The sequence below is a fragment of the Salvelinus namaycush genome, chromosome 33 (genome assembly GCF_016432855.1).
Source record: "Salvelinus namaycush isolate Seneca chromosome 33, SaNama_1.0, whole genome shotgun sequence".
Lineage (NCBI taxonomy): Eukaryota > Metazoa > Chordata > Actinopteri > Salmoniformes > Salmonidae > Salvelinus > Salvelinus namaycush.
This window is the reverse complement of record NC_052339.1, coordinates 28,632,367-28,649,505: the sequence shown is the minus strand read 5'-3', so window position 1 is coordinate 28,649,505 and position 17,139 is coordinate 28,632,367. Positions and strand designations below refer to the sequence as shown.

At 43.4% G+C, this 17,139-nt stretch overlaps 1 protein-coding gene across 1 annotated transcript in view; it reads right to left on the bottom strand.

The window, feature by feature from the left end:
- The window catches only part of LOC120027899 (trichohyalin-like), a 160,231-nt gene that overhangs the window by 127,939 nt on the left and 15,153 nt on the right, over window positions 1-17,139 (bottom strand). The window contains exons 4-5 of the mRNA XM_038972994.1: window positions 7,958-8,019; window positions 2,085-2,214 (exon numbers count right to left, since the gene is read on the bottom strand). Coding sequence (XP_038828922.1) covers window positions 2,085-2,214; window positions 7,958-8,019 — 192 coding nt within the window. The remainder of the gene's footprint in view (window positions 1-2,084; window positions 2,215-7,957; window positions 8,020-17,139) is intronic.

Sequence of the window (17,139 nt, the reverse complement as noted above, 5' to 3'; positions counted from 1 at the left end):
CTCCACACAATAACCTATAATATCAAATTGGAATTATGTTTTGAGACATTTTTACAAATTAATTTAAAATGAAAAGCTGGAATGTCTTGAGTCAATAAATATTTAACCCTTTTGTCATGGCAAGCCTAAATAAGTTCAGGAGTAGAATTTGCATAAGAAGTCGCATAATCAATTGCATGGACTCATTCTGTGTGCAATAATAGTGTTTAACATGATTTTTGAATGACTACCTCATCTCTGTATCCCACACATACAATTATCTGTAAGGTCCCTCAGTCGAGCAGTGAAACACAGATTCAATCACAAAGACCAGGGAGGTTTTCCAATGCCTCGCAAAGAAGGGCACCTATTGGTAGATAAGTAAAACATAATATTAATAACAGACATTGAATATCCCTTTGAGCACGGTGCAGTTATTAATTACACTTTGAATTGTGGATTAATACACCCAGTCACTACAGAGATACAGGTGTCCTTCCTAACTCAGTTGCCGGAGAGGAAGGAAAACGCTCAGGGATTTCACCCTGAGCCCAATGGTGACTTTAAAACAGTTACAGAGTTTAATGGCTGATCAGAGAAAACTGACTAACAACATTGTAATTACTCCGCAATACTAACGTAATTGACAGAGTGAAAAGAATGAAGCCTGTACAGAACGCAAACATTTCAAAACATGCATCCTGTTTGCAACAAGGCACTAAAATAATACTGCAAAAAATGTGGCAAAGCAATTAAGTTTTTGTCCTGAAAACAAAGTGTTATGTTTGGGAAAATCCAATACAACACATTTTTATTTTATTTATTTTACCTTTATTTATCTAGGCAAGTCAGTTAAGAACAAATTCTTATTTTCAATGACGGCCTAGGAACAGTGGGTTAACTGCCTTGTTCAGGGGCAGAACGACAGATTTTTACCTTGTTGACTCGGGGATTCAATCTTGCTACCTTTCAGTTACTAGTCCAACGCTCTAACCACTAGGCTACCTGCAGCCCCAACATTAAGACTACCACTCTTCATATTTGCAACCATAGTGGTGGCTGCATCATGTTATAGGTATGCTTGTAATCGTTAAGGACTGGGGAGTTTTGCAGGATAAAAAAAATTATGGATTGGAGCTTAGCACAAGCAAAATCCTAGAGGAAAACCTAGTTCAGTTTGCTTTCCAACAGACACTGGGAGATGAATTCACCTTTCAGCAGGACAATAACCATTTTGACTTAAAATTTGCTTGAAAATCTATGTCAAGACTTGAAAATGGCTGTCTAGCAATGATCAACAACCGTCTTGACAGAGCTTGTAGATTTTTAAAAAGAATAATGTCCAAATATTGTACAATCCAGGTGTGCAAAGCTCTTAGAGACTTAGCCAGAAAGACTCAGAGCTGTAATCACTACCAAAGGGGATTCTAACATGTATTGACTCAGGGGTGTGAAAACTTATGTAAATTAGATATTTTTGCATTTAATTCTCAATAAATTTGCAAAAAAGGTTTCAAAACATGTTTTCACTTTGACATTATGGGGTATTGTGTGAAGATGGGTGAGAAAAAAATTTATTTAGAGAGAGAGAGGGAGAGAGCGCGAGAGAGAGAGAGAGAGAGAGAGAGAGAGAGAGAGAGAGAGAGAGAGAGAGAGAGAGAGAGAGAGAGAGAGAGAGAGAGAAAGAGAGAATAGTGTGCTAGCGCTAGCCCCATGCAGTTAAACAGCAGTGGGTGTAATTTCGTGACACTTCATAAGGAGGTGTGGGAAAGCTGTAAAACTCCCTGGTTTAATCTGGGCAGCCATTTTGTAACCTGGGGGCTGGACATGTAAGTCATTCATCACACGCTGAGCACACGCTTTAACACACAACACATGTAGCGCTGCTGGCTACACTGCCACAGCAATATCGTAAAAACTACCACATCCAAGAAAAAAATACTACAACAACAACAAAACTGTTCCATCCACGGTATCAAGGAATAAGGAATTAAAAAGACCAGAACAAGCACGATGGTTGCAGTTCAGAATGTGCTTCCTCTCTTCTCTGTATCTCCTCCGAATCCCAGTCTCGGTGTGTGTGTGTGAGACTCTCTCCTCCATACCTCAGTTTTGTTGAGTGTGTTATTCTCCAGTTGGAAGGTCTTGATGTCTCTCTCCAGACAAAGGATGGTTCTGTCTCTAGTCCTCAGCTGGCTCCTCAGATCCTCTACCTCAAGGTTAGGACTCATAGGGCTGCAGCAGAGACAAAATCATTTCAAAGGCAATGCAGGTGCAGATATGGTTATCCTCAGACAGATCTGTCAGTTAACTACTATTTTTAGAACTTAAACCCAATGTTAAACACAGATACACACACAAACTCAGTTGGGAGACGCCTGTGAGCTCGACAGCTGTCAGAGGTGTCGGCATAGGGAGAAGATCGACAGACGGCTCTCACCACACACTCCCAAAGTCACCAAGCTCATATCAAATTTGGATGTTAAATATTTCTAAAGTTGTACAAGCAGAGACATATTGCAGGCGCACGCACACACACCCGCACACACACACCATCAAGAAGAAACAGAACAGAGTTGTGAATCCTGCTAAACTCATGAGGAATCACAGACATGCTGGTAAGAAAGAAATTGACTGATGCAGATTTCTGTTCTGATTTCACCAGGCAAAGTACATATATTAGGAGGCAATATACCAGTCAGACATTTATTATATCAAATATTCAGTGACAAGTTTTAGTCCTCAACTTCTCAAAAGAGCCAATTTATCTGTCTTTTTTTTAAACCTATTTCTAGAGGTTTTTTATCCACCATTTCCCAAATAGCCAGAATTTCATCTCAATTATCTACAATTTCATTATCTTGTCTGACCTAGCTGCCGTTCTACGGGTGGAAATCTCTGGAAATATAAAACCAGCTGAAATGTGGAACAGGGTACTTGAGAAAGGACATGTCTGAAATGAGAGAGTTGAATAGAGAAATGGGCTGGTGAATGGGAAGTAAGTGCAGCCAATTTTGGGTCTATTTTGTGAAACAGGACAGTTTTTCTAAGGACTGTAGATTGTCCCAGGGCTGAAACACTCTCACATGCTGGGATAAGAGAGCCTGTTTATCTGGGCTCTGACACACGCACGGACACAGGCATGCATATTCATACACACACACACACACACGCACACAAACACAGGATACACACACACACGCCATCTCTGTCTCTTTGAGCATGCCAGTCTAGCTCAGACACAGGGACAGTGGTACTGTGGGTATCTTTGCATCAGACCAGGACTACAGAGCTTTACTGCACCTGTATCCTTATCATCTACATCTTATTAACCTGCATATTCTCATCACAGAACTCTTCAATACTACGGCTATATAGTCTATTGAAACAGGGCTGAAAATAAACAATATATCTTTTTTTCCTTTCTGGTATTTTTTTTAAATATAAAGCCTAATTCAAGAGAAAAGGCATTCCCTGTTGACATGAAATGAAACCGTTTTATTCCCCCTCTAACAAAATGGCCTGGCAATTTCATATTTTCAAATCATGAAAATTGCACCCTGCATTCTCGATAAATGCACAAGCAAGTTAGGGCAGAAAATGTATCCCGCTAAACTGTAGCATTCGTTAAAGGCTAATATGTTTTGCCGCTTTTGTGTGGGAATACAATTTGGCACACCGCTATCGGTCTTTTAGGAACGTCCCATGACTATTATATAAGAAATGTGGGCTGTACATTGAGAGAAAATGATAAGTGTTTAATAAATGACATTATGCCATGAGGAGAGATGAGGGAAAAACCTCCATTTAGAACCATGAGTGTTATAATGATTATTTACAGGGCTGAGAGACGGACAGGGAAAGAGGATATTGTGTTGAAACAGCCTCTCCATTTTCTCAACCTGTCACTCAGAGTTATTATCCAAGCCTAACACAATTAGCTATGAATATGCAATAATAACATGAAATTGCCACCACCCCTCGGCGCGCGCGCGAGTGTGTGTGTGTGTGTGTGTGTGTGCGCCTCCAGGGCAGTAATCTTTGGTTCTGTAAATCCATTTTTTTCCTACATCATTACAGCAGCAAGGCATAATTCATCAGAATAACACACACACGTAAGCACATGCACAAACAAAGACACACACGTGCCAGGGTTAATATACATCCTGGCAGGTTGTTATTAACCATGTGTGTGTCAGTGGTGACACACACACCACACTGAGCCCTCTCCTCCAGTGTGTCCCGAGGGTGATGTTAGACACTAGCGCTGAGCTGCCACTCCTATTAACCCCTGTGTTAATGAGAGCAGCCCTGCCAGGCAGACAGATGGCACAGCTGCCACCCTGCCACACACTCGTACACACACGCACACTTCCTCGTGTCTCCCTTCCATAAGCCAAATGCGTTCTCTCCTCGCCGTCGCCTCCTCTCTCTTCCCCTGTCTTTCCTCCTCCACCCCCCCCCCCCCCCCCCCCCCCCTGCTGTCCCCCAGCTGGTGAGTTGTGACATCTGCTGGGCCGGGACACGACTGAGCATCTGGCAGCAACAGAGAGAGGGAGGAGGGAAGAGAGGGAGGAGGGAGAGTGTAGCGCTACTGACAGCAGGGGAAGGAGGGATGGAGGGAGAGAGAGAGGAGAGAGGGAGGAAGACACTCTCGATCACATAAAAGAGGGGGGATGTGAGAGAAAACAAGAAGAAAAGGAGAAAGAGGGATTTATGTTGACCATCCATGACAGAGAAAAGAGACTTAGCTTTCTGCAATGTTTAGCTATAAGTATGTTCAACTACTCATTTGACAAACATTTAAAAGTATAGGCTTTTCATTTACAATGTAATATTTTTTTTCCACAGACATTTTGTGCATGGCATAAAAATGTGTCTCTGCCCTACTTTTAAAAGATAAACAGTCGTAAATAAAAAAGTTATTTTGTGGATCTGCATAGAAAAGTGTGCATACATCTGTGTGTGTGTGTATGTGTGTGTGTGTGTGTTAATGACTGTGGCAGCTGACAATATAGAGTTCACCGTATCCACACTGACCCACCGTACTGCAAAGTATTGATTTGTTAGCTTGGCCTAATAACAGCAGAACATACACACACAGCGAGGACCTAAGAATGTCAATACAGGAAGAACAAGTGGTATCTATCTCTCCTGGTTCCCTCAGGAGGAAAATAAATCTCTCTTTTACCACAGTGACATACTGAGCCAGGGGAAACATATGGCTCATCACTGACTTACTGTACATTATCATTCATGTTACATTTTCCTTCTTCCTCCACTTTGATAAAAACATACCGTACAGTATTCTTGTCCACTAAAGATTCATAGCTGTGTTTCTTCATTTAAATGGATAGCACGGTTCCAAGAAAGGTTCAGATAAGACATGAATTGATGCAGGTAATTTTCCTTATTATTTCGGCACTTCAACAACAACAACAACAAAAAACATTCCAGTTTACTTACACTATTGAGCATATACAGTTGAAGTTGGAAGTTTACATACACTTAGGTTGGAGTCATTAAAACTTGTTTTTCAACCACTCCACAAATTTCTTGTTAATGAACTAGAGTTTTGGCAAGTCGGTTAGGACATCTACTTTCTGCATTATACAAGTAATTTTTCCAACAATTGTTTACAGACAGATTATTTCACGTATAATTCACTGTATCACAATTCCAGTGGGTCAGAAGTTTACATGCACTAAGTTGACTCTGCCTTTAAACAGCTTGGAAAATTCCAGAAAATGATGTCATGGCTTTAGAAGCTTCTGATAGGTTAATTGACATAATTTGAGTCAATTGGAGGTGTACCTGTGGATGTATTTCAAGGCCTACCTTCAAACTCAGTGCCTCTGCTTGACATCATGGGAAAATCAAAAGAAATCAGCTCAAAAAAATGGTAGACCTCCACAAGTCTGTTTCATCCTTGGGTGCAATTTCGACTGAAGGTACCATGTTCATCTGTACAAACAATAGTACGCAAGTATAAACACCAAGGGACCACGCAGCCGTCATACCGCTCAGGAAGGAGACGCGTTCTGTCTCCTAGAGATGAACGTACTTTGGTGCGAAAAGTGCAAATCAATTCCAGAACAACAGCAAGGGACCTTGTGAAGATGCTGAAGGAAACAGGTACAAAAGTATCTATATCCACAGTAAAACGAGTCCTATATCGACATAACCTGAAAGGCCACTCAGCAAAGAAGAAGCCACTGCTCCAAAACCGCCATTAAAAAAACAGACTACGGTTTGCAACTGCACATAGGGACAAAGATCACACTTTTTGGAGAAATGTCCTCTGGTCTGATGAAACAAAAATAGAACTGTTTGGCCATAATGACCATCGTTATGTTTGGAGGAAAAAGGGTAAGCTTGCAAGCCGAAGAATACCATCCCAACCGTGAAGCATGGGGGTGGCAGCATCATGTTGTGGGGGTGCTTTGCTGCAGGAGGGACTGGTGCACTTCACAAAATAGATGGCATCATGAGGCAGGGAAAATTATGTGGATATATTGAAGCAACATCTCAAGACATCAGTCAGGAAGTTAAAGCTTGGTCGCAAATGGGTCTTCCAAATGGACAATGACCCCAAGCATACTTCCAAAGTTGTGGCAAAATGGCTTAAGGACATCAAAGTCAAGGTATTGGAGTGGCCATCACAAAGCCCTGACCTCAATCCTATAGAAAATGTGTGGGCAGAACTGAAAAAGCGTGTGCGAGCAAGGAGGCCTACAAACCTGACTCAGTTACACCCAACTTATTGTGGGATGCTTGTGGAAGGCTACCCAAAATGTTTGACCCAAGTTAAACAATTTAAAGGCAATGCTACCAAATACTAATTGAGTGTATGTAAACTTCTGACCCACTGGGATGTGATGAAAGAAATAAAAGCTGAAATAAATAATTCTCTCTACTATTGTTCTGATATTTCACATTCTTAAAATAAAGTGGTGATCCTAACTGACCTAAGACAGGGAATGTTTACTCAAAATAAATGTCAGGAATTGTGGAAAACTGAGTTTAAATGTATTTGGCTAAGGTGTATGTAAACTTCGAACTTCAACTGTATAAATTATTAGCATGATATTATAAAGATATATATTTTAAATCATCTCCAGCCCACTCTGTTTTACCATACCTGAATGTTATTTTATCAAATAAATTATTAAATAACTGAAAATATAATGATATAAATAAAATCTAAACAAAGTCGATATAAATGGAACTAGATGAAAGGCGCACACACACACACGCACACGCACACACACACACCTGGTGCTACCCCTGAGGGTAGTGGTGTGTGTTCCAGTGTGTTGTGTTTAATGTTGATGCTGGTGGCAGGTAACAACCCAGAGCTTCATATCCACCCGCTGCTTTCACACACCGCTACTGTTATTGCATTTCATTTGATCAGATTTACCTCATTTATTTAATTATTTTCTTTATTTGTCACTTTTTTACACATATCCATCCCACTCTCTTCAGCAGAGAACAGTAAGTATTGTTTCATTTAATTAATTCTACATTATATTACCTACTTTTGTTGAAAATATAGTTTTTTAGTTTTTTTTTATTCACAGATAGTTTTTATTATTGGATGAATTAATAACATGTTTAACCAGATAGAGAGACAGAAAGGGAGAGAGGGAATGCAGGAAATGGAGCCGCACTGCATTCTGGGTATAATGCAAATCGCTTTGCATATCGCCGTGGGGACAGCCTTGTTGCCGTGGCTCCCCTGGTGTTACAGAACCCCCTATGGACCGACCCCCTCACCAGGTACCAGTCTCATCCCTCAGGTGAAACACAGTCCACTGTGGAGAAGAAATCTAATTTTCTTTTCTAAGAGAAATGATCACAGCAACCCAGGTGAAAAAAAAAGCAACTTCATGTGCTGTTATGTAGACATCTATAAGCACGATAATGCCTTGAGGTGAGTTACGTTGAGAAGTTAGTTTGAGGCTTCCTAACTTACGTATGAGTCGAGGTTTCAATCATCTTCTCCAACGAGCCTGTCCTTAGAGTGACCCCAGAAACCTGTCACATAACAGAGGGGGAAAAACCACGGGGGAAAGAAAGGAAGAAAATTAAGTCCTAGTTAAAGTCTAAAGCTATCCATCAGATTTATAACGGTTATAATGTAAGAAATATTAACGGGGGCATGGATGGATCAGCAGACTCACATTAGCTCTCTAACGGTCCCACTCAGAAATAGCAAAACATGGACAAGATGAAAGCAGATACTTGATGAAATATGATTATGCTAATAACATTTAGTTATGCATCATTCTCTACGGGGATTAAATCAAAAACGTTGACGCAATCTCTGACATGGAGTAGTGTTGAACTAAAAGGAGTTTATTCAGACTAAAAAGGAGCACACACACAAACACTTCAATATCCGTACACACAGAATTCTTTGATTTTTCCATACAGGGTTCATCCTCGGATCTACGTTGTCCACTACTGTAATGTATGTTCACAAGCCCTTAGCATCATCAGAACAGTGAAACACCCAAGAAGACATGACCAACATCCAACAGAAATAGAGAACACACCTTTGAGGCTCAAAAAGCTGTATGGAAGAATGTGTGGACATTGGACCAATATTGCCCAAACAAACAAACATAGAAAGCTCCATGGGAAAACACAGTAAGTGTCACAATAACAATGGTGAAATGAAGGAGTCAGGTGCAGAGAGCAGGGTAGTTCTGAGCAAGTGGAATTTATTATTTCAACCAGAAAATATCTATGAGACGGCTACGCCACACAACAACGGGCGCGTCAAAAAATACTGTCCAACATAAATAGGACAGAATCCACTATATAAATCACCACCACAAAAAACAGAATAACAAGCCCGCACAAAAGTCGGCGGGCCAACTGGGTTTAAATAACCCCCTAACCCTAAACACAAAACAGGTGTAACCAATTAGACAAACCTAAATGAAAACAGAAAAGGGGATCGGTGGCAGCTAGTAGGCTGGAGACGACGACCGCCGAGCGCCGCCCGAACGGGAAGAGGCACCATCCTCGGAGGGATTCGTAACAGTAAGTAGACAATAGTCTGACTCTAGACTGAAAAGACTGACGTGCTATACTGTTCAGTACACGTTTCCTCAGTAGATAAAGACATGTCTGCACTTTGGTATCTACTGTACAAACAAGGACAATGTAACAATTCGTTTTACAGACCTTCAGACTGTATTCAGTGTGTCTGTGTGTATATATATATGTGCGTGTGTTTGTGTATATACTGTATGTGTGTGTGCGTGATAGAGGGAGACACTCTCAACGCTGTCTGTGGGTGGAAGCTGTCGTTGTCGTGCCGACGGTAGAGCTGGTGAAATACGACCCAGCATGCACTCTATCGCCGCGGTGACAGGGGTCGCTCTGGGAAACGGAAATCAATGCTGACGGAAACGACTCACAGGTCAGCAGGGTGTGTGTGTGTGTGTGTGTGTGCGTGAGCGAGAAAGAGAGAATTGCCTAAGTAAGGCTGTGCATATGCCCCCGCAAAGACACACACACCAACTTGAGCATTAGTGAATTGGTGATCCACACTGAGGGAGTGGATCATATTGGGAAAGGAAAATCAAATCAAATGTAATTTGTCACATGCGCCGAATACAACAGGTGTAGACTGTACCCTGAAATGCTTACTTACAAGCCCTTAAGCAACAATGCAGTTTTAAGAAAATGAGAGTTAATAAAATATTTATTAAATAAACTACATTTAAAAAAAGTAACACAATAAAATAACGAGGCTATATACAGAGGGTACCGGTACCGAGTCAATGTGTGGGGGTACAGGTTAGTCAAGGTAATACGTACATGTAGGTAGGGGTAAAGTGACTATGCATAGATAATAAACAGCCAGTATTTTAAATATATATATAACCTTTATTTCACTAGGGCAAGTGAGTTAAGAACAAATTGTTATTTTACAATGATGACGACCTACCCCGGCCAAACCCTCCCCTAAACCGGACGGCGCTGGGCCAATTGTGCGCCGCCCTATGGGACTCCCGATCACGACCAGTTGTGATACAGCCTGGGATGGAACGAGGGTCTGTAGTGACGCCTCTAGCACTAAGACACAGTGCCTAAGACCACTGAGCCACTCGGGAGGAGCAGCAGTGTAGCGGGGGGGGGGGGGGGGGGTCAATGCAAATGGTCCGGGTGGTCATTTGATTAATTGTTCAGGAGTCTTATGGCTTGGTGGTAGAAGCTGTTAACAAGCCTTTTGGACCTAGACTTGTCGCTCTGGTACCGCTTGCTGTGTGGTAGCAGAGAGAACAGTCTATTACTTTGGTGGCTGGAGTCTTTGACAATTTTTTGTGCCTTCCTCTGACACCGCCTAGTATAGAGGTCCTGGATGGCAGGAAGCTTGGCCCCAGTGATGTACTGGGCCGTAGGCACTACCCTCTGTTGCACCTTACGGTCGGATGCAGAGCAGTTGCCATACCAGGCTGTGATGCAATCGGTATGGATCCTCTCGATGGTGCAGCTGTAGAACTTTTAGGGTCTGGGGACACATGCCAAATCTTTTCAGTCTCCTGAGGGTGCCCTCTTCACGACTGTCTTGGTGTGTTTGAACCATGGCGATGTGGACACCAAGGAACTTGAAGCTCTCGACTCACTCCTTTTCCTGTAGACCACAATCAACTCCTTTGTCTTGCTCACGTTGAGGGAGAGTTTGTTGTCCTGGCACCACTCTGCCAGGTCTCTGACCTCCTCCCTATAGTCTATAGTCTCATCATTGTTGGTGATCAGGCCTACTCTGTTGTGTCGTCAGAAAACTTAATGATGGTGTTGGAGTCGTGCTTGGCCACACAGTCATGAGTGAACAGGGCGTACAGAAGGGGACTAAGCACGCACCCCTGAGGGGCTCCTGTGTTGAGGATCAGCGTGGCACCATTACCTACTCGGCAGCCCGTCAGGAAGTCCAGGATCCAATTGCAGAGGGAGATGTTTAGTCCCAGGATCCTTAGCTTACTGATGAACTTTGTGCGCTCTATGTTGTTGAACGCAAAATGACCAGATAGAGTCCAGTCCATGTCCATTAGCAGTAGGTTAATATTTAATGTATGCTGTAAGTACGAGGACTCTGTGTGCTGTTATTCTAATGGATGACTGCTTTTAGGTCACGGCCCAAGAGTAGTACTGTCTTGAGGTAAACAACAAACAAGCAAGCATGAAATATCCAGAAAATCTGAGCTGCATTCAATCGTGGCTTTAAAAAATACATATTTAAGTGACATTAGCTTTCCTGACCAAACCAAATCATAAACAGATTCTAGTTCACTGCCATTGTAAGGTCTAAAGTGTTTTGTGTGAATGTGTAGGTGTGTGTGTGTGTGTGTGTGTGTGTGTGTGTGTGTGTGTGTGTGTGTGTGTGTGTGTGTGTGTGTGTGTGTGTGTGTGTGTGTGTGTGTGTGTGTGTGTGTGTGTGTGTGTGTGACGTCACCAGTTTTCCAACAGAAGAAAACATTCACACATTCCCCTTATAATTAAATCCAGTCTCCGACAACGAGATGACCCCACAGACACAGAGGTCAGGGTGTGTGTTTGTGTGTGCACGCGTGTCTTAGCGCGTGTGTGTGCATGTGTGTGTGTTTGCAGGGGGTGTGTGCACCTTCTTGTACATGTGTGAGCCTTCAGAGGTCAGTGGATTACAGAGCATACTGTGTGTATATGCCTGCCCTGCTCAATAGTAGGAGCTTTGACCCTGTTCCATTATTAAGGTAAGTAGTACACTATGCCAGTGGTTCCCAAACTTTTCTATGGTATGGTCAGATGACATGAAAAACAGAAGCATATGCAGAAAATTTACCTCATACCTACTGTAAAATACAGTGGTGGATCCTTGATGTTATGGGGTTATTTTTGCCAAAAACCTGATTGCCTCTGCCAGATCGCCTCTGCCAGATCGCTGACACTTGGCCACGAGTGGATCTTCCAGGAAGACAATGACCCCAAGCACTAATCAAAATCCCAAAAGAAAATGTTTAATTGACCACAAAATCAACGTTTTGCAATCTCAGTCTCCGGACTTGAACCCCATTGAAAACCTGTGGTTTGAATTGAAGAGGGCAGTCCTTAAGAGAAGATAAAGGATATCAATGATCTGGAAAGGTTCTGTATGTAGGAATGGACTAAGATCCCACCCAACGTGTTCTCCAATCTCATAAAACATTATTTGGTAGTATTTGGTTTTGACCCCCCATATGGTCTGAACCCAATACTAAAGTAGCCATGTAAACAGAGACAGACTACAAATGTGTTCATGAATGAGAGCACCAGTCATTTAGATAAATCAGACAGCAATGTAAATGAATAATAAGAAATAAAACAACATTAGCTGATTAACTATGTATGTATGAGAGAGTGGAGGAGTAATTTACGGGCAGCGGGGCCTCGGTGTCCGGAACAGGTCCCCGTTTGTGTGTGTGATCCTTCACAACAGGTCTACGGCTTTATGAAAAGGTATGCAATCTCTGGTAATGAGATGTGTGAAGGTTATGACCAGGGTAAACTCATTTGTTAGAGGGACGGACTGCAGAGGGTGTGTGTAAAGCAAACACCACTCCATCATGAAAAAAAGGGCTAGGAGATGAAATACTATTAAAGTAATGGTCAGCAGCGCACACACACACACACACACACATGCGCAAACGCACACACACACACGCGCACACACACACGTACGCTTGTACAAACGCGCAACATTGACGTCACATCACACAGATTACTTTCCATGATCAGTTTGAACACAAATATATCCCAATGAGACATGGACCGATCCTTCCTTCCCTATTCCACTACTGACAGGATACTGGGCTAGATGGGTTTCCTTTCAGAGTCGTGGTTATAAATGATAGGACACTGGGCTAGATGTGTTTCCTTTCAGAGTCGTGGTCATAAATGATAGGACACTGGGCTAGATGGGTTTCCTTTCAGAGTCGTGGTCATAAATGATAGGACACTAGGCTAGATGGGTTTCCTTTCAGAGTCGGAGTCATAAATGATAGGCCACTGGGCTAAATGGGTTTCCTTTCAGAGTCGTGGTCATAAATGATAGGACACTGGGCTAGATGTGTTTCCTTTCCAAGTCGTGGTCATAAATGATAGGACACTGGGCAAGATGTGTTTCCTTTCAGAGTCGTGGTCATAAATGATAGGACACTGGGCTAGATGGGTTTCCTTTCAGAGTCGTGGTCATAAATGATAGGATACTGGGATAGATGTGTTTCCTTTCAGAGTCGTGGTCATAAATGATAGGACACTGGGCTAGATGGGTTTCCTTTCAGAGTCGTGGTCATAAATGATAGGACACTGGGCTAGATGGGTTTCCTTTCAGAGTCGTGGTCATAAATGATAGGACACTGGGCTAGATGGGTATACTTTCAGAGTCTGAGTAAAAAATGATAGGACACTGGGCTAGATGGGTTTCCTTTCAGAGACGTGGTCATAAATGATAGGACACTGGGCTAGATGGGTTTCCTTTCAGAGTCGTGGTCATAAATGATAGGATACTGGGATAGATGTGTTTCCTTTCAGAGTCGTGGTCATAAATGATAGGACACTGGGCTAGATGGGTTTCCTTTCAGAGTCGTGGTCATAAATGATAGGACACTGGGCTAGATGGGTTTCCTTTCAGAGACGTGGTCATAAATGATAGGATACTGGGCTAGATGGGTTTCCTTTCAGAGTCGTGGTCATAAGTGATAGGACACTTGGCTAGATGTGTTTCCTTTCAGAGTCGTGGTCATAAATGATAGGATACTGGGATAGATGTGTTTCCTTTCAGAGTCGTGGTCATAAATGATAGGACACTGGGCTAGATGGGTTTCCTTTCAGAGTCGTGGTCATAAATGATAGGACACTGGGCTAGATGGGTTTCCTTTCAGAGACGTGGTCATAAATGATAGGACACTGGGCAAGATGTGTTTCCTTTCAGAGTCGTGGTCATAAATGATAGGACACTGGGATAGATGGGTCTCCTTTCAGAGTCGTGGTCATAAATGATAGGACACTGGGCTAGATGGGTTTCCTTTCAGAGTCGTGGTCATAAATGATAGGACACTGGGCTAGATGGGTTTCCTTTCAGAGTCGTGGTCATAAATGATAGGACACTGGGCTAGATGTGTTTCCTTTCAGAGTCGTGGTCATAAATGATAGGACACTGGACTAGATGTGTTTCCTTTCCAAGTCATGGTCATAAATGATAGGACACTGGGCAAGATGTGTTTCCTTTCAGAGTCGTGGTCATAAATGATAGGACACTGGACGAGATGTGTTTCCTTTCCAAGTCATGGTCATAAATGATAGGACACTGGGTGAAGATGTGTTTCCTTTCAGAGTCGTGGTCATAAATGATAGGACACTGGGCTAGATGTGTTTCCTTTCCAAGTCGTGGTCATAAATGATAGGACACTGGGCTAGATGGGTTTCCTTTCAGAGTCGTAGTCATAAATGATAGGACACTGGGATAGATGGGTTTCCTTTCAGAGTCGTGGTCATAAATGATAGGACACTGGGCTAGATGGGTTTCCTTTCAGAGTCGTGGTCATAAGTGATAGGACACTGGACTAGATGTGTTTCCTTTCCAAGTCATGGTCATAAATGATAGGATACTGGGCAAGATGGGTTTCCTTTCAGAGTCGTGGTCATAAATGATAGGACACTGGGATAGATGGGTTTCCTTTCAGAGTCGTGGTCATAAATGATAGGACACTGGGCTAGATGGGTTTCCTTTCAGAGTCGTGGTCATAAATGATAGGACACTGGGCTAGATGTGTTTCCTTTCAGAGTCGTGGTCATAAATGATAGGACACTGGACTAGATGGGTTTCCTTTCAGAGTCGTGGTCATAAATGATAGGACACTGGGCTAGATGGGTTTCCTTTCAGAGTCGTGGTCATAAATGATAGGACACTGGGCTAGATGGGTTTCCTTTCAGAGTCGGAGTCATAAATGATAGGATACTGGGATAAATGGGTTTCTTTTCAGAGTCGGAGTCATAAATGATAGGACACTGGGCTAGATGGGTTTCCTGTCAGAGTCGTGGTCATAAATGATAGGACACTGGGATAGATGGGTTTCCTGTCAGAGTCGTGGTCATAAATGATAGGACACTGGACTAGATGGGTTTCCTTTCAGAGTCGTGGTCATAAATGATAGGATACTGGGCTAGATGTGTTTCCTTTCAGAGTCGTGGTCATAAATGATAGGACACTGGGATAGATGTGTTTCCTTTCCAAGTCGTGGTCATAAATGATAGGACACTGGGCAAGATGTGTTTCCTTTCAGAGTCGTGGTCATAAATGATAGGACACTGGGCTAGATGGGTTTCCTTTCAGAGTCATGGTCATAAATGATAGGACACTGGGCTAGATGGGTTTCCTTTCAGAGTCGTGGTCATAAATGATAGGATACTGGGATAGATGTGTTTCCTTTCCAAGTCGTGGTCATAAATGATAGGACACTGGGCAAGATGTGTTTCCTTTCAGAGTCGTGGTCATAAATGATAGGACACGGGGCTAGATGGGTTTCCTTTCAGAGTCGTGGTCATAAATGATAGGACACTGGGCTAGATGGGTTTCCTTTCAGAGTCGTGGTCATAAATGATAGGATACTGGGATAGATGTGTTTCCTTTCAGAGTCGGAGTCATAAATGATAGGACACTGGGCTAGATGGGTTTCCTTTCAGAGTCGTGGTCATAAATGATAGGACACTGGGCTAGATGGGTTTCCTTTCAGAGTCGTGGTCATAAATGGAAAGAATCAAGGGAAGTAAGAAACTATTCAATATTGTCGAGAAGGGGGGAGAAAGGATATCTACAGTTCCAAGAGAGGAAAAAAGAAACAATGGAGGAAAAGAACGAGGGTGGAAAAGGAGTGTGAGGCTGAAAGTGGCCAGTCAAGGTCAGAGAAGCAATTAAGTCTCAAATCAGGTCAGACATTTCTAGACCTTCGTCCTGTAATGCTGCTCCTTCCATCCTCCTCTCTCTGTGTTCCCTCCTTCCTCCACTCTGTCCTCCTCCTTCTCTCCTCTGTGTTCCCTCCTTCCCCTACTCTGTCCTCCTCCTGTCTTCCCACTCTGTCCTCCACCCCTCTTCCCTCTCTCCACCCTCTCCTTCCCCCCACTCTGTCCTCCTTTAAACCTCCTCTCTTCCCTCTCCACCCACTCTGTCCTCCTTTAAACCTCCTCTCTTCCCTCTCCACCCACTCTGTCCTCCTTTAAACCTCCTCTCTTCCCTCTCCACCCACTCTGTCCTCCTTCATACCTCCTCTCTTCCCTCTCCACCCACTCTGTCCTCCTTCATACCTCCTCTCTTCCCTCTCCACCCACTCTGTCCTCCTTCATACCTCCTCTCTTCCCTCTCCACCCACTCTGTCCTCCTTCATACCTCCTCTCTTCCCTCTCCACCCACTCTGTCCTCCTTCATACCTCCTCTCTTCCCTCTCCACCCACTCTGTCCTCCTTCATACCTCCTCTCTTCCCTCTCCACCCACTCTGTCCTCCTTCATACCTCCTCTCTTCCCTCTCCACCCACTCTGTCCTCCTTCATACCTCCTCTCTTCCCTCTCCACCCACTCTGTCCTCCTTCATACCTCCTCTCTTCCCTCTCCACCCACTCTGTCCTCCTTCATACCTCCTCTCTTCCCTCTCCACCCACTCTGTCCTCCTCTCCTTCCCCCTCTGTCCTCCTTCATACCTCCTCCTTCCCCCTCTGTCCTCCTTCATACCTCCTCCTTCCCCCTCTGTCCTCCTTCATACCTCCTCCTTCCCCCTCTGTCCTCCTTCATACCTCCTCCTCTCCTCCCTCTCCCTACCCTCTCCTTCCCCCACTCCATCCTCCTTCATATCTCCTCCCTCTCCTTCTCTTTCTCCACACTCTCCTTGCCCCACTCTGTCCTCCTTCATACCTCCTCTTCTCAATCCTAATCTTTCTCCCCTTCCTCCCTCCTGTCAGAAAATAGCCCTCTCTTTACACACTCATCCCATCTTCGGCTTTGTTTTAAGATGGAGAGGTGGAATCAATGTGGCATGGAAGAAAACAAAGGAGAGGCCAACATGAATCATCAAATGATGTAAATGGGATTGAAAAATAAAACATGATGATTGCAGGAAGTAGCCAGTCTTATTTAC